Here is a 21,336-nt window from a genome sequence, read left to right as displayed (position 1 = left end):
CTGTCAGCAGGTGCTACGTGACCATATGAGAAGCTGTGGTTTGGAAGAGGAAGTGGCTGACATTAGAGAGACCATGGGAATTTTTCAATAAAGCCACTGCCTGCACTTTCATCATTGCTTTTTTCTATGATGGATTTGACACAGCTATTGTTTGCAGGGCTATTCTTTGAAGAGTTAAAAAATCCCAAAGCTGTCCTTTACTGAGTGATACTCTTCTATAAAAACTATCTTGACTTCTATAAATATTGCTGACTCCATGCTGGGCATTATTATCTAATCTCCAAGGGAACATCTCTAATCACAGTCTACTCACCCATGTCAATCTAGGACACATTGAACCCTTAGAAATAGCAGTGGAGAAATCATAAAATGTTCTAACACATGGAGCTGGCAGACAAGTGCGAGACAAGATCACAAACAGTGCAAAATGAACAGTTTGCAAGTGAAAATGCTTTTCTCTTTCCCCCAATCAAAGTGCTGGCTGAGTATCTTACAATAACTTCAGATTAATGCACTAGTCTTTTCTTTTTTTTTTTTTTCCTTTCTTCTTAATAAATTTCCCTTTAATCACTTTAATCAGAGCTGCCTACTTGACAGTAACACAATTACCCTCAGCGGATCATTTTCTGTTCCATGACCAAAGTGGGCTCTTTTCTTTCATTATGAATTCATTAAGAGTTTTCCAGTTGAAACAGGTCTGAGTGTGATGTTAGAAAGGCTGTCAAGTCCACTGTGAAACAATTGCAAGACCACTTCACATGAGCAAATAGTGAAGCAGAATAAAGGTCAGGAAGAAGAATTGGATGATTCTATTCACCTTTATCTTAGTCAAACTTGCCATTCAGAAAATGGCTTGTGAATGCCAGGGAAATTGTTTCCTTCATTTCTGGGTTGACCTTCATATGTATATCTTCCTTGACAAGGCTATCCATTGCACATGAGTCTAACTGCAAAGTGTGAATTTGTGATAAGCCCATGTACCATATTAGGCTGGAGAAAAGTTTTTGTGAGGATTTTGAGGGGTGGCTCTCCAAGTTTGTTGACTTAAAAAGAAAGCAAAAAAAAGAGAAAAGAAAAATGAAGAAAGACGTTCCCTGGTAGACCAAATAGACATAAAGCAGGGTCCTACAGCAGACCAAGTATATGACTTCCAAACACCAGCTTGCATCATCTGGCTGAATACAGAAGTACCTCATCTTCAGCTAAGACAAACATATGGCACTGGCAACATTCCAGGTAAACAGCATCGTGCAAACAGGATGATAAATACATGGCTGATGTTGGTTGTCTTAGCTCTTACTTGTTATTTATGGAGGAACCTTGAAGTATGGAGGAGTATGATTTATGGAACTTTTTAGTGCAATAGTGGTTAGAACTTTGTAGGCATTTCCAGGTTTTTACCCTAACCATTAGGCAGAAGTTTGCCCTCGTGTCACGTACCAACCTGGATGCTAGTTAAGCTGTACAGGTACCAATGAGATTAACACTTCTCATAAAGTCTTACTACTTACTAGGCAGGTTATCATAGTTGTCAAGATATGGGCTTAAAATTTGAAAATCCAGGGCTCTCACATTTTTTTCTCACATTTTTATTTTTTTAATTTTAGGAATGCCTTAACATTTAATCATTATGCAAAGAGGTGCAACTTCTGAGAGGAAGTTCTGGCATACATTCACAATACCAGGAAAAAGTTTAGTACTGAAATAAGAGATTCATAAGCCCATGGGTCTCCATCCTTGGTACTCAAATGCCATGTGGGAATGGTCCTGGGCAACCTGCTCTAGGTGGGTCTGCTTGAGCTGAAGAGTTGGACCAGATGACCTCCAGAGATCCCTTCCAACCTCAGCCATCCTGTGATTCTGTACAATGCTTCCTCTAGGCTTGCTTCAGCAGCTTGAAGCCACAAGGTATTTGATTTGTAATTCTAATTTTAGAGGTGTAGCTTCCCACATATCATTTAAGGGACCCATGCATAGGCCTGTGGGTGACTCTTACAGTGAGGATTCAAACCACTCAATGGGAAGAACCTGGATTAGTCAGCATAGTTATTACAGGAAAAGACATGTACCTTTGTAGCTAAACTTGGAATGAATAAATGACCTGTGGCAATGAATACTTCGTGTTTCTGTTCTGGTTCTGGGGTTAGTTGTGCTTTTTTTTTTTTTTTTTGGCAGGGGAAAGTAAGTGTTATAAATGGGAAGCTTTTCAAAGGGAGAGATTTGAACAAGTCTAAAGATTCTTAAGAAGAGCAATGTTAAAGAACTGGTTTAGAGAAGCCCATTCTTCAGTATGATTTAGCTCAAAGTTCTTGTGAGGAAATCTTCTTTTATGCAGTCAACTTTGAAAGTAATTTGTGATTGCTCAATACTGCCTATCAGAAAGCTACTTGGAGAAAATATCTTAACAGATCCATCTTCAGTGGCATTGAAACTAATTCCCAACACACTACATGTTTAGTAATTATATTTAATATGCGACGATACAAACAAATTAGTGATTCCTTTCCTGAATTAAAATAACTGTATGGAAGCAAAAATATAAGTATAGATTTATTAGAGAAGTTACCTAAAATACAATATTATTTTTCTCTTTAAATTAGAGCATATATTATTTCAATGAAAAGATATTTTGTATTATTTCTACGGTAATAACAACTTTTAAAGACAATACTTAATTTAGGACAATTTTAATTTAAAAAAATCCAACACTATCATTAAGACATAATCAAGGTTGTTGATAGCATGGGTAAAAATGTAAAAGTCTCAAAAATATTTACATGTCAGTCTCTTAAAATCTAAGAAGTCTAATTCTCAATATTCATTTTGCTTTACTTTCTCAAAATACTTTTTTTTTTTTTCCTAAATCATATCTAGATTCTATATTCCTGTGCTTTTCACAAAGCTTCAAGTTATCGTTAGTTATGTGTACTATCACACCTGTGGATGAGGTTTCTTAAAATGGCTTATTTCACTATCACCATATTCTCCCCCAAGTAGCCAACATACTGTATTATACCAAAGTGTCAGTCACAGAAGTAGTCACCAAAATGCACACAGCCACCCCCCCCCCCAAGCCTCCCCCAGCCCCCACACCTAAAGAACCCTTTCCTATTTGGCCAAGAGCCTTTCACATTTCATTATCTGGCATTTTAGCTGCAGAACGAAAGAAAATGGATCCAGGAGACAAGATGTTGCCAGGGCACACACGGCAAAGGTTTGATTTGTGCTTAGCAAAAAGGGCTCCTCACAAACACAGCAATTTCTAACACACTCAGCACTGAGGTTACTGGAAGGAAGCTCTGACTTCTCTGCTCTTCAGAGGCTGACACGGGCGCCAGTTGTCCACCATATGGCACACGGGCTCATTCTCAGCACTGAAGCAAAGGCCACGGAGTTTGCACATCTGTGGGAAAAGGCACAAACATCCTCAAATGCATCCTCGTTTCAAGAGGACTATTTAAATTACACACCTTAGGCCTGAGCCAAAGGTCCAACTCCAAGTTTTGTCAGTACAAACAATATAGCGACGGCATCACCACCCACGTGTCTCTGCCTTCCATAGAATTATAGAATCACAGAATGGTTTGGGTTGGAAGGGACCTTAAAGATCATCCAGTTCCAACCCCCCTCCCATGAGCAGGGAGGGACATCTCCCACTAGACCAAGCTGCTCAAAGATCCATCCAGTCTGGCCCTGAACACTTCCGGGGAGGGGGCATCTACAACTTCACTGGGCAACCTGTTCCAGTGTCTCACCACTAACACAAAATAATTTCTTCCTGATTATCTAATCTAAGTCTACCCTCTTCCAGATTAAAGCCATTCCTCCCATCCTATCACTATACGCCCATTTAAAAAGCCCCTCTCTAGCTTTCCTGTTGGCCCCTTCAGGTGTTGGAAGGCCACTATAAGGTCTCCCCAGAGCCTTCTCTTCTCCAGGCTGAACAATCCCAGCTCTCTCAGCCTGTCTTTACAGGAGACACGCACCATCCCATTTCACCCACATCACTTCCTGCCCCTGACATGGGCTCTCCTGTACACAGAATATCCTAGCAGGAAGAGTTAAGAAAGCAGAGAAGCTAAATCCAAAGGCATTAAACACATTTTCTGAACTCTCTGGAAAAGGAGATGTTTGTCCTTGATCCTGAATTGAAACCCTTTCAGAATGCTTTCGGAGTTGTACTAGCTTGATTAGTTTGCATGGATTAAAAAAATAAAAACAAACAAAAACCAAACCAAACCAAAAAAGAATAAAACCCTAAATCTTATCATAGGGTCAAATTAAAACAGCTAAATTCATTCAAGATCATCTTAATCAGCAAATACTGTGAGAGGGAAAACTGCTCCACATCAGTAAGACCATACTAGAAGGTTTTAGTGCTTGTTCCTAAAATAAAAAGAGTGTTTGCACAGTCTCATATAATAAAAGCACCTTGATACCTAAGTGGGCATCTCCAAATCTAATAAAAAAAAAGTGCCAAAATAATAAACCACCCCCAATGTGATTTTGCAAAGATAGCTGGAACTGATGACAGGAATATGTGGGTGGGATACAGGATTTCCACAAGTCAGGCTGCAGGCCAGGCTTTTCCTCATTCAAGGAGGAAGACCCCCAGCAGTGACCAACCCTGGAGAAGATATTACCTTCAGGACTGACCAGAACAAAGTTCAGAGTTCAACCTCTGCCAGGAACTATTTTGTCACAACAGCAAATAATAAGTTTGCTACACCCTGCTCCAACAGCCAGCTTTGATCTATCTTTGGAAAACAAATTCAACTTAAACCCATTGTCATTACTTTGCTTTATGGTTACTTGTTTTGATCAGTTTTGTAATGAAAAGGCAAGCTGCCATACACACTGTTTTGATCTCAAATCCATCTCTGAATGTTGATGGTACTATGGAGAGGTGTGTGTAGGAGAAACAAGTGGTGTCTTTTACCACTTGTAGGTGGTTAAAGTAGGTGTAGCAGGAAAAACATCTCTATTTTGGTGAATGTGCTCCTGCCCCATAATAAAGATGTATTTGCAAACCTTGAATTTTCAGTAGCAATACCAGTAGTTTAGAACAAGTAAACAGTGTCAAATGTAATACTCCCTTCAAGTTTATTAATGGTAGTCATTGCTATAATTATTATTTCCAATAGTTCTCCCTTGTAATTTATTCTATCTTCTATTATGTTACGCCCCAGATGTTAAGCTGAATAAAACCCCTAGAAATATGTGTATATTGTTAGCACATCTCCCATTGATAAAAGAGATTTAAGAGTTTGGAGGGTAAACTAAAGCCCTTCTGGGCCAGTTTATATTCACGGGCTCTAGATTCTATATATATCTCCCAAGTACACAGATGTGAACCCAAGGATGGAATTGGCCTCATTGCAATTTCATTAATGGGTGCTGAAGAAAGCGAGGGCCAGGAGTGATTTAATCAGCACAAGCTTCTTCCTACTAGGAGGATTCTACCCTCAAGCTGCTCAGTAGAATAAAGGATTTTTTCAGGCAGCAAATTTCTGGAATCTGTGTTTTCTCTCTTCCAAACAATGCAGTTTTGTTAGGATGGTCACAATTCTGTGTGGGTTTTCCCAGTCTGTTCTGTGCTGAATAGAACTTGTCATGGAAATGCAGGAAGATCAACACACCAAAGACCTACAGTGTGACTGTGGATGCAGAATACATGCTCTTCAGGTGCTTGGTGAACCTGGTATTTTCATGGCAAGTATACCCAGTTATCTATGTTGTGTATATGCAGCAAACCTGCTGATGCTCACAGTAGATGCTAGACCAGCTCTGCTCAGGCAAATAGTCCTTCCATGCATGTTACAAAGTTCCCAGATTTTTACTACATGGCATGTATCTAGAAAGCCTGATTACATTTTTAAAACTACCAAAATTTTCCCTGGACTTTGTCCAGATGGAGAACAACTTTACATTTTAGAGCAAACTCTGCTCCCCACACACAGAAGCAGCATCCTGACAGAAGACTATAACCCTTCTTGATACATATTTTTAAGTCATGATGCTACCTAATATCCTGCATAGCTCTGCAGTAACACAAAATTGCCACTGCAAAGATCACCAGGAGGGCTGAACTGAAGCAATCAATATGACTCCAGCACACGTCATCTGCTGTCACCATCCACTGACAACCTACCTGCTCGGAGCTGACAGTGATGGGCTCCTTCAGAACATGCCAGACCACACATTCCAGCAGTGGTGGAGTGGTCAGTGAGCCAGGGTATGTCCAATAGTCTCTGCATGCAGGAAGCAGCCCAGTGGGGTCAAAGTTTGTGAAGGATGCTTGCTTCCCCTACAATAAAGAAAATAAATGGGCTAATGTCACAGGAGACACCACAGAGAAACACTGGGCTTGCAGCAATAAAGTCTTCAAATGGACAAAGCTCCATAACTGAAGAAAGGCAGAAAGGAAATTTGGCACAAAGTGCTGAGTGCCTGCTGCCAATACATTTGCCACTGAAGACATTCAGCAATATATTTCTTTCTCATTTCAAACATTGAATTTATGTTCCTTGCCCCCAGAGACATGATTTGACCTTGTCTGAAGAATGAATGAGATTTCAGATGCTAAAAACACTGACTGCACTGGAAATATAGACCCTGGAGGAACCTGAGAGTCCACTGCAGTAAATGGCAACATCCATTTACCTCAAAGGAAGCCTGATCACAAAGATCACAGTGCAGTCTCATTCTTTACCTTTCCTGTCCATATTTTTCTTTGGCACAGGCCTACAATATTTAAAAGAAAGAAAGGCGTTTTTTTCCCCCCAAGAGTTATATACCCTGATTGAACTCATCTGAACTCCCTCTTGAAACAGCCAAGAGAAGCATGCCCTCTTGGAGGAAGGAAATTTATCTCAAGGAGGAAGAGATCACCATTTCTGATGCTCTCTGCTTTCTATCACAACTTCACTCAAATCTCTTTTGCAATTATGATTACAGGAGCATTTCTCCTCATGGCAAGAAGGTTTGTTTTACTTTTGTACCAGCAGCTGACAGGGAAGAAGTGAAAAATAATGCTTTTTGGAGAAGACAATACAGCACAATTTTGATTGGTGTCAACAAACATAGACAGCAAATATTACCTTGGTTTGAATGGAGTTCAGAGCATCCACAACTTTCTGTATTTCAGGCCTGGCATTTCCTACCTGTAAGACAAATCATGTGAAAAGAAAATAACCATGGATTCTTGTGATCCCTTTAGTTTTCTGTTACAGTTCTCAAGGAAACATTTTTACAGTACAATTTCGCAGCACCATTTCACTACATAGCAGAAGTTTTGCAGCAAAAGTGCCTGGAACTGTGTCTGTAAAATCATGCCAGCTGACAGTCAGCATAAATGGGTCAGCCAAGGACACTGGACAGATTAAAGTTATTTTCATTTACAGTATGTAATTTATTTTTGGACTTGAGCTGTTCTTTTTTTCGTAAGTCACCCCCCTGATAAACTACAGTGAAGCCAGGACTGAGCGCACACCACTGGGGTAGAGTCACCTTACCCAACCAGTTGTGAAGACACTAAGACAAAATGCTCTGGATATTTAGCAGTGAAAGGAAAAGGTTAATACGTGTTATTTAGGTTAATCTTACTGCAGATTCATACACAACTTTGTCAGCTATCCACATCCCCTTTCACTGAGTTATGGCAATGTTGTTGTCATGATGAATTCAGGTAATCGTGCTGTCACAGTGCTGTCCCAGTGACTGACGGAAGTCATATTCCATGGCTAGTGCACAATTTTTATATGTAGAAAAACTTGAGGAAACTGCCTAATTTGCTATACATGTATACAGTATAGCATAATGCTGCCTTAGTCTATATTTTAGGTTCTTAGGTCACCCTGCAAACAATGAACACAGTAGACTCATCCAAATAATATAAAAGAAAATGTTTAACTAACCTTCATGAAGACGCCTACCACAGCCAAGCCATCAGGATGCTTCACAGCTTCAGCAAATTTACCATATTTTACATTCCAGTGAACAATATGGAGCTAGGAGGAAGAAAACAAGCAGGACTATGAAGATGATATTCCATCCATAATATTTTACAAAGGAGGATGCAAGGCAGTAATTATTAAGTATTAAGAGGAGATGTTTTACTGCTGAGATTTAAAATTTTTGTGTACAGTTAAGAATTTGTTGAACCATTCATCTCATGAGCTTTCCCATCTTGCAGCCTGCAGGATTTTAATGCTACATGGCCTGGAGTTCCTATCCATACTGAAAGGCATGATTGTTTGTGTCAGAGAGAACAGACATTAACTACAGATTTAAAGAGTTTTTAAAAAACAGTCCTGTCCTTGTCTGGAAAGCCTTTGAAAAGAACATGAAATGAACCTAGGTCCTATTAGCCAGGATATTGCTTTCTTTTTTATTTTCATGTTATTGCTAAATGAAATTCAGCTGCCTGTTTCCCCATATCTGAATAAAATTCACCTGTCTGTTTCCTCACATCTACAAATCAAGTTGAGCAAGCAACTACGGTACTGTGATTGTAAGGTACAGGCAAGTTTCTCAGATAAGGCAAATTTACTTCTGTCTCATGGAAAAGCAGGAGGAAGGCTCACTCAATGTGCATTTATGGAAGGGTTAAAGTCTGTCACAGCATCCAAAGGCAGACTTCTAAATAGGGGACAAGAAAAGGTGGACTGCAAGGCACTGAAGTCACACAGTTTCTGTAGAGAGTCTGTAATGCAAAGTCTTAAGTGGTCCAAGGGATGCTTGGAGTCTTAAGGATATTATAAAGAGTGGCTGCATGCTATAAGCCCTCCTCATGGCTCCTCTTGCTTCTTTGCTACAAAAAGATGAAAGACTTAGTCCCAAAATTATTCTGCTGTTTGTATAAATCTCTCTGATGTTAAAAAACGAAGCCAGGAGAAGGGGATGGGTGTGTGCAGATACACTGAAATTCTATTTCTTTGTAATATTTAAGAGTCACTCAGAAAGCAGCGTGGGTTTTTTCTGCTTCTGTAGTCTCTTTTCTGTGAAGTTGCTGGAAAAAACATACTACAAATAGTCTTCCAATTCTTATCTCTGCTCTTGTAAGGGGACCTGGGATGGTACTCATTAATATCTTCCATGGTAACCTCCACAATTTCTTGCCCTATGATCTGCAGAGAAGCTACTGTGGCGGAATGCTGAAAAAACACAAAAAACTCATTATACACAAAAAGCTGTAAAGTATGTCCTACCTCTGCATCGTACTTCACACCATCCACAGTGTGCTCAGATCCTTGGCCCTCACAGGATCCCCAGTGAATGTGAAACTGTGCCAGCCTGTAGACTCCATCCAATGCTCCTCCCTGCAGCACTGCAAAGCAAAGAGCCCCCATTAGTATCTCCCATAACCTTTGCACTTCAGACTGGAACATCCATCTCAAATCTTCCAGGAGAATTACAGCTCATTGCTCTGCATGCTGCCATGCTACTCCAGATCATCCTCAATGGTACACTGCTGCAATATGCCAAAATCAATAATAAACATATAAAACCAGAAGTGACTTTACAGTGAGTGTCTCATCAGCAATTTTACAGGCATGCTAATATTACAGGTGACGAGGGGAGTGCTAGGGATGTAACTTTTCTGTCACCAAATCAATAACAAAGGGCCAAGAATAGTCTTTGTAAGAGGCCCATCTAGAGCTGGTCCATGAAAGTTCACTTGAAGACCAAATTAACTTACGAATGTACTCCGTCCCTTCATTTTAGACACTTTATCCATTTAGGCCTTAATCCTGCAAATCCTGTGGTGGATTTGGATTGAGTAAAATGCTTTTGGTTCCAAATTAAACCTAAATACCTGTTAGCCATGGGCTGCAGCAAGGCAAAACACTTGGCACAGAACATTGCAGAGAGGTGAATTCAAATCTCTCGTTCCTCCCATCATTCACTCCTCAAGAATGAGTTAAAAAAATGATGGTCGAGAATGAAAATGCCTGCAGAGGCAGGTTTTGTAACTATGGATTTGAAACAAGGTGTTTACTCATGATCTCTGACAATACTCCTGCTATGTGACTCCTGCTATGTGACTGCTGCTCAGCCACACTTTCTGTTACAGAGGGAGTTCCCCTGAGCTCTCTTATTCTGCTTGTTAGTTTTAACCTTGTACTTAAACTGTGACAAATCACCATTACCACATGTAGAATCAAGCCCTACTACTGCAAAATTCTCAAGGCACAGACAATGCCTCCTCCAGCACAGCATAAGGCACAGAACAATAACAAATAGTTCTACTAAATAGAGCTATGTATCTAAGTTATTAGAGCAAGGTTTCACACTGGTCTGTGGTTTGCTTTTTTTGGTTCTGCTTTTATTTTTTTTAATTTTTTTTTTTTTTTTTTTTTTGCTAAGGGTTTAAGTTCACAATTATATCTTTAAGATATTAATTTGTAAAAAAAATATTCTTAAATGTAATTTGAAGTGTTACATACTTTAGATATCATTTTCTCTATATAAATATATATATTTACAATAAAGTGACAGAAGAGTATTTACATCAGGTATTTTATATGTATGTGTGCTCTGTGTATGTGTCACAAACAAAATGGTTCTGTAGAGCAAAGATGCTTCCCTCTCACTCTACCAATAGTCTAGACACAATCAAAATACGTGCATGTGTGAAAATATACATCAAATGCAGGTAAGAAAAGGTCGCCGTCTGTTCAGGTTTGAATAATTCTGATTATATGCAAGCATGGTCAACAAAAGCCATGGATACTTGGCAGTGGTGTAAGGATTTGACTAACAATCTGGAATACATGAGAATTAAATACAATATATATATATATATATATATATAATACATTAGTTTCTACTGGTGTGTCTTACACATGCAAAATTTGGAGTCAGTGGACAAATTTAACATTTTTCTGGGGCTTCTTTAGTAAATGCATTTAGAAGACTCCCAACATGTATTTCTATTTGAAAAAAAAAAAAAAAACCAAAAAAAAAAAAAAAAAAAAAAAAAAAAAAAAAAACACACCCAAAAAAAAACAACTAAAAGACTATCCGTTCCACTGCAGCCCCTATCATTCCTGATACTGTACCAACACTGAACAGCCAACAGACCAAGACTTGCCCTACCTATTGCCAAGCTATGTGATACAAAGAATGGCTACTTAAAGTAATTAAACAGGAACATATCTTATTCTACTTCTAGGTTTCAGCATGTTGCCAAGAAGCGTAACTGTTTCAAGCACAGGGCTATGAATCAGAATCCTCTTTTTTAGCACAGTGACTGTGAAGGTTCAATAGTTCCTTTTGAAAATGAAGTAACTGGTTGCTATGTCTTCACAGGTGCAAAATCATTTAATACACACGATATCATGTCTCATTTAAAAATGATGCCATGGGGTTGCAATGTTTCAGTTTCAGTCCCTTTGGCTAATGCACTTGTTGCTTGTGGCAGGGACAGATGAACTGAGGTTCCACCATTCCTCAACCTCAGAAAGCAGGAGCGCAGCACAGGTTAATCTGCCACCAGTAGTCAATGGAAAGCATGCTGAAAAGCAGAACCATGCAATATTCAGAAATCCATTTGCAGTGTTACTTCTCTACACAGTTTGCCATAGTCTCAAAAAACTCAAAAGATACAGAAAAATCTCTTTGAAGTTTTTGCTTACTTTTCTCATTCTGGGGTTCTCAAATCCAGCACTAGCTTATTTTGACTCACAGCAGAGCATTCAAAGAAAGTAATAATTAGATTAGTGTAAACGAGTACAAATTCAGCAGGCTTACTTAACAGAACAGCCCTTCTTGTTCTAACCTACGTTAAGCATTTATTATTTTTTAATACTTCTCAGCCTTTTCACAGAAATAAAATTTAAAATTAAAATAACAAGGTAAAATAGAGGTTAGAGCTTTAATTTTTCCTGCACAAGCTTTTAAAGCAAGAACAAATAATACAAGCTTTTTCAAAGTAAAAGTTAATCAAGAATCAAAGCAACAGCCACATAAGGAAAATCCCTATCCTGTGTGACATGAACACTGATTCACCCCACACTGACAATAGAAATCCAACCTTTCCATTCCCGATCTTCTTTGAGGGATAGGGAAATTCCAATCAGCTTCAGATGCAAGGTGGAGAGAGCTCCAGCCAACTCTGAAAACAGATTCCTTTCTTACAGGTTCATCTTACTCAATGCAATCTACATCAGTAACCTCCTTGCCATAGGTGTGTAATAGCCCAAGAGGCAACAGCTTGAAAATACAACTTTTTTTGTTTTTTTTTTCTAGTTGACATTGAAACGTTATAGTGATAGTTCATTGAAACGTTATAGTGATAAAAATTTGGAGGTAGTTTGCGTAAACTAAGAAATGGCAACTGCTTTCAAGCTTCTACTCTACTGGGCAAGTTAAATCTAGTAATCATATTGCACTGCTATTCAATGATCTCAAAACATTTTCTAAATCAGGCAACTGTATTAGCAGTGCTAACCTGGAAAGTCAAACAACATATATTAACTGTTCAATTTATGTCTGTGGGATTTCTCGGATAAAGAAGGGGAAACCACCGTTTATCTCCATTACACTGTCTTAGGATATCTGGAGAGATGCAGAAACCAAAGGGCATTTTGCAGCACCTGGGGACAGCTCTTTAATGAGGCCACACAACTTCACTGTTCCATGTAAAGGCAAGTTACCAGGTAGTTACCTTTCCCCATGTAGAACAGAACAGCTTTACATAAAGTACTGTGGACCACTTCATAGCTTTTTTTCAGAAAGTGGCAGAATTCACACCTATGAGTTTATACAGGAATACTGTGGAATTACTGTTACTCTAGTTACCTCCTATGGGATGTTCTCTCTATATGCATAGCAGGAGACTAATCTATCTCATCTAGGCAATAAAGCTGTCAAAGAAATAATCAGAATGGATGAACTGCAAGATCATTTCATGAATTAGAATGAATTCCTTCCTCTCATACAAATTAATCTAGTAAGAAAAAGACTGACATTCGTTACTCTGAGAAAATGCAGAATGAGAAAATGTTCTTCAAATGGAAATCTCTGAAGCAAAGCTCCTTCCAGCAGTTGAAATAATAGGTCCACTACAGCACAATGGATGCAAGGAGCTCCAAACCTAGAAAATTTAGTTCTAACTGAGATTCCACCTAGCAGCAGGACATTTCAAGCAGCTTCCTTAAGGACAGCCCTCTTGCACACACATTACTTTGGTATAAGGAAAGCCATGATTTTGTATCAGCCTTTAGCAGCTGTGCATGTCTGTGACATTGAAGATATGTGTGTATGTAAATATATGTATAGTATTTACATTAATGTTAACGTTTTGTAAGACTGTGTATACGTAGACATCTGTAAGATAGAAAACAGACCCTGGGGAGATTTTGGTAGATAAAAACATTACTTGAGAAAAAAAAATCATGAGCACCATGCACTATTAATAACACAAAAAAGGCTCTTAAGAGGATGGCTCGGGGATTATCCTTGTGTTCTTATGCAAAGATGGGCTTCCCTGTTTGACAGACTGAGAAGTTCAGCTAGGGTGAGCTGTCACTCCTGTGAAACGTGGTGCAGAGAGTGTCACATTCTGTGAGCTGTTTCCTTCTTTATGTTATCTTTTTCAGCCATTCCTCCTGGGACGCTGTACCATGACAAGCAAGAGAGCAAGGGAGCACGCAGGCATCTGACTGTAGGGATCATACTTGCAGAAAACATCTGTAAGGGGTTTCACCCAGAGCAAAACTACGTAATTGGTATCTCGCAAGATAAAACCCTACTAGAGGGTTGGCTTGATAAGGCAAGAAGGATGGTCCACAGAGATAGACCAGAATGAGACATGTGCCAAAATGTAGCAGGTCTGCAGACATGTGTATCGGCAGTGGGTCAATGGTTTTGATTCACCTCAGCTGAACTCTTTCATCCAGACTGTGCAGCTGTCAGAGATAGAAAATCGTTTCACTTAATTTCCCTCGCAGTACCTGGGACCAGTGGAGTTTATTTCCCTTGTAGCCTCTTAAATAGAGATTCTTGGAGAGTCATAAGGTGCCGTATGGAGTCACTGATCATAGATCATCACTGATCAGCCTTCAATCCTCATGTTTCCCTGATGATGACTTTGTAAGAATTGAGTTGGATGCATTAAAATTCTCTTAAAAACAACAACTGATTTCATTTCTGATGGTAAGAGCTGTAATACCAATCTCAGTGACTGCTTACTGCCCTGAAAATAATGTATATTGGATATGGTGCTCATACTATGTTGAGATCTAATGAAGGAGAAGGATGAACAAAATTAAGGCTTAAGCACTGCAGCCCCTCATGCATATAAGTAAATGAACAAATGTATCAGCTGGGAAGAGCAGTCATGGTGACATTTGGCACGCAGCTTCATTACGTCTTAAAAATAAAACTTTTCCAAGTGGCCCTAGCTGATAACAGCTGGCTAGTTTCTCCTGGTTTTGCACTAAAAGCACCTCTAGAGGAGGCATTTGGAAGAAGGAAAGGAAGTTGCCATGAGTCTTATAACACAATCCATTTAATAAGCCTAGTGAGAAGCTGCATGTTAAAAAAAAAAAAAATTAAAAAATATTGATGTAAATGAAGTAGGGCAGTTTTGGTCTCTGTAAAGAAATGAAGGTCTGAACCATGCAGGACTCATCTCAAGTCCTCTCATCTTCCTTTCCAGTTCCTGGAAGCACCAGAACTAATCTCAAGTCACATGCTTACTTAGGCTTTGCACCTCCTGGTGATCCCAGCTCACTGAAGAAATGACTTAATGATCACACACCCTCTGGGCCTTCTGACCTGCTGGTCAAGCAGTGCACAAAAGTAAATGTGACACATGGGGCAGGTGTCTGAATACTGATTAAGAATGGTCAGCACACTGCTCAGGCTGTACTGTATTGTAGACCTTCAATCCATGGCTGATAACATACAATATTTTTCTGCCATATCTAATGTTATATCTTCAGAGCTGGGAAGCCTAAATATAGCCCAGTGGCAGTGGCTTAGATTAAAAGTTGCTCCTTAAGTATAGCAGACCTGAATGGTTCTTCCTCAGTTTACCTGTTGAGGCAGAAGTTATAGGAAGAGAGCAACAGTGGCACAAAACTCAGAGTAAGCAATGATAATACACTGGCTGTTGAATAACAAATAGAACAAAATAATTTATGACAGCAGATCATAATTCAAGACAGTTGAAGCTTTCTCATCAATGTTTACAATTACAGGAAGAATTGGGCAATGAATTGGGCAATGTATTTGACTACAACTACTGCACGTCTCTCCCAAAGGATGCTAGTTCCAATGTTAATGAAGTACTTCCTTAGGTATTGTATTTCCTTAGGTATTACATTATTATTTCCTAATAATTTTAAAGTTCTACAATTGTATATCTGCAAAAGTGACAGGTTTACTTGGGATTTTATTTTGGGTTCCAGTATTATGTCTAGATCAGCAGCAACAAAGTAAATGGAATTAGCTGAGAGACTCATCCACCAGCAGAAACTACCAGAATATTTAGCAATGTCTCTAGAGCTTTACACCATAGTTGCAATTCACTCCTGTCAGGTTCTATACCTAAAATATGATAGTTTGAACATTCTTGCTACAGAATAAACTAATTGCTGATTGACTTCTTCATTTTAAAACCTCATCATACACATGACCAGAAAATACCAACATAGTGCCTATTGCTTTTGAGAATTTTCCATTTGAATTTCAGGGTTTAGGTGAATTCTGAGAAGTTTTTCCAGGAAACTTACATAGAGCACACACTGTAAGTATGTTACAAAAACTTCTTTCAGGCTCTTAAGGCTTTCTTGAGCTAAGTCACTTCCTGTGGTTTTACAGCCCTGAGAAGTCGCTGTTTACTTCCATTTTTTATATGAGTGGACTTGATACACTTGTCCTTAAAGCAGACTATCACATAAAGTGCTTAATATGTCAAAATAAGTACTCTTAAGGAGACACTACTATTCTGTGAAGTTCCTAAGATAAGGTGCATTTTTATAGTTTAACTGTTATGAGCACCATTTGCTTCACTTAAATGTGGAAGGTCAGGTCCTCAGATACAAAGGTTGATGAACCTGAATTTGTAGTTCTATTTCTGATGACATTTTATCACAATGAAAGTTTGCTTTTATTTAAAGCTATAGAAATTTAAAAGATGAAATGCTTGAACTTTCACCACTCTTAAAAGACAGTGGACATGAGAACTAAGAAAGAAACAGAAAGCATTGAAAGATCAGAGAAACTCACTAACAACCAAAGAGGAAGCTAAATATTCACTTTCTACACACAAGAAAATATCCCTGAAAGGCTGCAAGGAAACAAGACAGAAGACATCCTTTATCCAAGATAAAATAATAGAATTTCAGCAAACAGACAAAAAAAAAAAAAAAGTGTTCATAAACATAGCAATGCTGACTTGTGAATTTTCGTTCTGCAGACCATTTCTCACAACTACCAACTGTCAAATATGAAGCAAACTCACTTTGGGAATTGTCTGAGCCTTTATAAAGTGTATTCTGGAATGTAACAGCTGTCATATAGCCCAAGAAATTCAAAGAACTGAAACAGAAGATTTAGGATTAATTGCTTAGGAAGAGGGTTTTTCTAATCATGTTTAGCAAACTCTAAAAATACCTAATAAAATCAACAAGGAAGTAAAACAAAGTCAGGTTCTAAATCCATCACAAAGGTTTTAACATCCTTTCTCTGTTGAAACGGCATTGTCAGAGAAACTTTATAGGTCATAGGCAGAGTTATGTCTATAAGGCTTCACCTATCAGTAAAGAGATCTAAAAGCAGAGAAGAAAACATTTTTTCTGGGAAGAAAGTCACATAAATTGCACATAGATTATTACTGTTTAAAAAGTTAACTTATTTTACATCCTTACTATGCTAAAGAATTATGATAGGATATAATTTTGAGAAATTCAATTTTTTTCTTACAGGTTTTTAATTTTTCACTAATGTGGGAAGAAACTTTAGACTACATATTCTTGTCTGCACGCACATAATGTAAGAAATACACATTTGGGATGAAGAGCCTTTTATTTGGGGAAAAACATTTTGCACCAAAATTGTGAACATTTTGATAACTACTTGTTGTTACCTATGATTAACAGTACTCACATTACATACTTTCTGAATCAAAGAAATAAGTAATAACTACTTTCAGGGAGTTTTGTCCAATCATGTATTTTACCTTTCTTGCCTATTTTTACTATACTACTACTACCTGTATTTTTTATTGCAAGAACTCGTTTCACATAACCTGAAGAGCAGGGGTCAGGCATTATTTCCTAGAGCTGCTGTTCAATTTACTTCAGTGTCATTAGTCACAAGCCTGAAGATTCTTAATGAATGGATCTACTTCTTTGTTTGTGAATAATCTTCAAGACATGAGTAATTGCACACAAGGATCTTATTACTTCATTCTGTGCCTCCTATCACAGGTAATTCATTACTGCATAGGAGCACACCTGTGGGAAGTACTTACAGGATTTTATTCCATTGTCTTCTGCAAAATACATCAGCACAGCACATAATTTCACACAGTTTCTTCTTGTGACAGTTCCGTGATGTCTAACCATGAATTTAGTGCACAGAGTTCAGAAATAGGAGTGAATCAAGCGCAGTTAAGTCAAAGACAGCTCTATTTTGTGTTTGGAAAGTAGGTTACCCAGTTAGCTGCATACAAATGAAGCCACTAAGCATGCCACCAGGTAGATTCTAGGCACAGTAATTTCCAACAGGAAGTGTGATACTGAAAGATCCACCCTTACCTGGCTTCACAGAGAGCTGCTTAATGTTGGGTTTTTTTCTGAAGAATAATCAGTTTCTGATTCACTAATGCAGCTACTGAGAATATTTCTACTTCCATCTCCTATCCTCCCACTCTGAAAGCTGTGTCACTGCATATCTGTCAGAGGATCCCTGTCACAGATGTTCTGGTTCTGCACCAACTTTTCTCATAAAAATCATTCTTCCTACAGACATTTCCAGTTTTATGTTCTTACCGGTTTTTCCTCCCAAGTTACCAAATACAACCTAATTTTCACAGTCTTCCCAAACTTGTGCAGCCACAAAGTGAACACACAGTAGTTTTGTTATACTGTGAGGACCTGAACCTGTCTCCTTTGGGCTCAGTGAGAGGAGGATAACAGCAAGATCTGACTTGCACAAACCTGGTGAAAACATTTATATTGTACTCTGAATCATTTACCTTATTCCCCATGACACTGATAAAATGAACATGCATTCAGCTCCTCAGTGCTTCAGAAAAATAAACACTAAGAAGTCAGAATACCTTTTCCATTATTTTTTAAACCATACAAATATTAATGGGGATGTTCTGTGTAAATTATACTTGGACCTAAGTGTGTATTTATACAACTGTGAACACTTACAGCTGACCACTTAATGTTGTTCAACAGATAGAATGTAATTAAAATACAAAGCTGAATTCTTAGTGCAATGCTGAATATCTGTTATAATATTGCATTACATTATATGCAAAAGCCCTACATTTTTAGTAGGCTTGGATCATTTGTTTTCAGCACCATTCCCGAAATGACATGGCCAATGAAACACTTGGGAAAAACAGGGCACTTGCTCAAGCAAGTTAAATCAGGCAGTGTCTAGAGAAGACAGCGACTTACAATGGGATTGTTTTTGCTGTCTAAATTAAAAATAGAGCCACATTCATTATAGCAGGGTAATGATTTCTGCAAATTCGGACAGCTGAAGAACTGCATCTAAGGGCAGCCTACAAAATCCTTGCAACTGTGGCTTGGATTCCATCCGTCCATCAATATTGGATTTCTTTCAGGAAGGATTACTGAAAGGTTTTCAGGATTCAGTGTTGAATTTCACCATTTGCTGAACACTAACACGCTGTAGTAGAACAACTTTCCTGATAGCAAACTTTGCATAGGAATGTGCCACATATATTCACTTTCTCTAGAAAGCCCAACATCTAGAAATGTCAGGGATAACACTTGTTTAAATTACAAAAGAGAGGTATTTTCTAATAATTTCTCTGTTTCAGTACTAACCTGGGAGCATACTGGCTTCAGAAATATGAATAATATTTTGATAACCAAAGAAACTATTTCCAAACTATTTCCACTTCCAAGTTGTTAACTGTAACCCTTTGCTATACTAAAGCACATTTCTTACTGTAAGGTATTTTACCTTTTTTCACCATCTGGTGAGTAGCTTATGATGAGCTATGCCTAAAATTGTTCTTGTAAGTAATACTTTTTTTTCCTTTTTCTTACGACTTAACCTTTATCCAAATCCTTCTGATTTAAACAAAAATAAGGCAATTGAACTTCTGGAGTTTAGAGCAGGGCAGTTCAAAACTGCCCAGTATCTGGGCAGTTTTTTTTTTATCTGGGCTTAGCTTTCTTTTAATCAGAGCTCAGTTTTCTTCTAGTCTAAAGGAGCTGAGAATGACAGCAATTCCTTAAGGGCTGAATCCTGACCTTACTGAAAACAAAACACTTGTTATTTTTTTGCCTCGGCGGACAGCAGTGTTAGAAGCAGCTTCTCCCATCTCCACGAAGCTGAGGTCTCACCTGACTTGTCGGAAGAATCATCAAACTCCACGTTGAAGGAGTGCCCGTTGTTGACAATGTTTCTTGCCGTGCCGGCATCGTAAGTGAAGCTGAGAGGCTTCAGAGAGGAGTCGTACTTGGCGGACTTGGTGCTAATGTCAATAGGGGACTGGCGCTCTCCATTGGCGATGGGAAAGTGCTCGTGCCAGTGAGCGGGTCCTGCAAGACAGCGTGAAAAAGCTCAGTGGGAAAAGACACGAGCTGAGGGAGGATATAAATGATAACCCTCACTCTAGCAAACCGCGAGGTTTCAACACTAGCATCAACACTAGCCTTTAATAATGTACCACATCTGCGGGCTGCCGGTGCTTGTAACACCGACAAGGGGAAATCCCACCTGGGGACCACGGCAGTGACCGGCAGCCCCCGAGCCTTGGAGGCTGAGGTTTTACCAAGGAGTCTTTAGCGAGGCCACCAGCTCCGTCCTCCCCCCGTCCTTGCGCCGGTACCGAAGTAAAGGAATGACATTAAGAAACCAGAAGATGCTCCAGGCAAACAGTGCAGCGCGCCCGACTGCCTGCCCGGGCGCAGGAGGCATTTCAAGGTTAAAATAAAATTATAAATAGCAGAGAGAAATAAAAGAAAATTAAAAACCGCCTGCTCAGGGCAGGAGCTCGGTGCGAGGCGCAGCGGGCACGTCCCGGGCGCTGTTCCCGGGGACCTGCCGGCAGGTGTCTCGCACCGCGCCGGAGCCCCGCACCCTCGGGGCACCTCCGGGCACTGTCCGGGCACCCCCGGGCACCCTCCGGGCACTCACCGTCGTGGCTGCCGTAACCCCAGTGGTGGGACATGGTGCGCGGCCCGGCTCTGTCCGCGGAGGTTGTCGCAGCGTCGTGGCCCCGGCGCGCTTTCAGGGGTTTTTATAGGCTCCAGCCAACTCCATGCCCTTCTCCACGGCCGAAGAAAGGGGTGGGAAACGCGGACAGGGGCGGAGGGAGACTTCGTAAGGGGCGGAGAGAGCGGTCCCTTATAATCCGCGATCTGCCGCGGCCGCGGAGCTGCGGCGGGCCCGTCCGGCAGCGCCCCCGGCAGCCGGGCAGCGCGGGGCGGACATAGGCAGGGCGGGGAGGGGGGTGGGGGAGCGGTCCGCGACTCTCCTTCCCTCCCTCCCGCCCTCCCCGCCCGCATTGCGCACCTGCGGAGCTCGGTGACCTTGGGGAGGTGGCGGGGGGCAGCGCGACAGGAGCCGGCGGGAGGCGGGTGCGCGGCCCCGTGCGCGGGTCCGCGTCTGTGTGCGCCGGGGTGTGGGAAGGAGCGTGCGCAGGGGAAGGGCACCGCGGTCGCCTGCTGCTCCCTGCCGGGGGTGGAGGGAAGGGCTGTGCGGCCAGGGCAGCGATGGCAGGGGGGGTTATTGGGGAAAGGGGGGACGCGACTGCATTCTGGCGCCCCGCCGGGGGGTTTTGTCATAGTTGCCGGATTCTAGAAGGGATTAACGAGGATTCGGAGGCGGAGATCAGCGCGTTTAGCCGAGGGGAGGCTATGGACACGCTTCAGAGGAATGAGGCAGGACGTGATTGCTTATTATTTGACAGTGGGGGGTGGTGGTTCTCACTTTGGAGAAGGTAGCAAGTAGGGCTGTGCTTCTGTTCACTTCTTAGCGTTTAGGAAATACATACTTACCGTGAGAGTGGTTCAACTACCACTCCCGAGGATGTACTCGCGAGAATAAAATTGAGCAATACATATTTTCGGTGTTTTTCTATTGCTCAACACTCCGGTGTTTTATCGC

At 40.3% G+C, this 21,336-nt stretch overlaps 1 protein-coding gene and 1 long non-coding RNA gene across 2 annotated transcripts in view; one reads left to right on the top strand and one right to left on the bottom strand.

The window, feature by feature from the left end:
• The window catches only part of LOC139793342 (uncharacterized), a 41,964-nt gene extending 39,850 nt beyond the window's left edge, over positions 1–2,114 (top strand). Inside the window, exon 3 of the long non-coding RNA XR_011724589.1 lies at positions 1,608–2,114. This is a non-coding gene — a long non-coding RNA (uncharacterized lncRNA). The remainder of the gene's footprint in view (positions 1–1,607) is intronic.
• A 423-nt stretch (positions 2,115–2,537) lies between these two features.
• Positions 2,538–20,808, bottom strand: LOC139793341 (carbonic anhydrase 2). The gene is made up of 7 exons (XM_071737877.1): positions 20,365–20,808; positions 19,569–19,766; positions 9,210–9,328; positions 7,917–8,009; positions 7,101–7,163; positions 6,152–6,307; positions 2,538–3,403 (listed from the first exon to the last, which is right to left on the bottom strand). The coding sequence occupies exons 1-7, from the start codon at positions 20,396–20,398 to the stop codon at positions 3,284–3,286; spliced, it is 783 nt and encodes a 260-aa protein (XP_071593978.1). The 5' UTR covers positions 20,399–20,808; the 3' UTR covers positions 2,538–3,283.
• Positions 20,809–21,336: the final 528 nt, after the last annotated feature.

Source organism: Heliangelus exortis, chromosome 2 (genome assembly GCF_036169615.1).
Source record: "Heliangelus exortis chromosome 2, bHelExo1.hap1, whole genome shotgun sequence".
NCBI classification, from domain to species: domain Eukaryota; kingdom Metazoa; phylum Chordata; class Aves; order Apodiformes; family Trochilidae; genus Heliangelus; species Heliangelus exortis.
The sequence above is the reverse complement of the archived record's forward strand: the minus strand, read 5'-3'. Positions and strand labels throughout refer to the sequence as shown.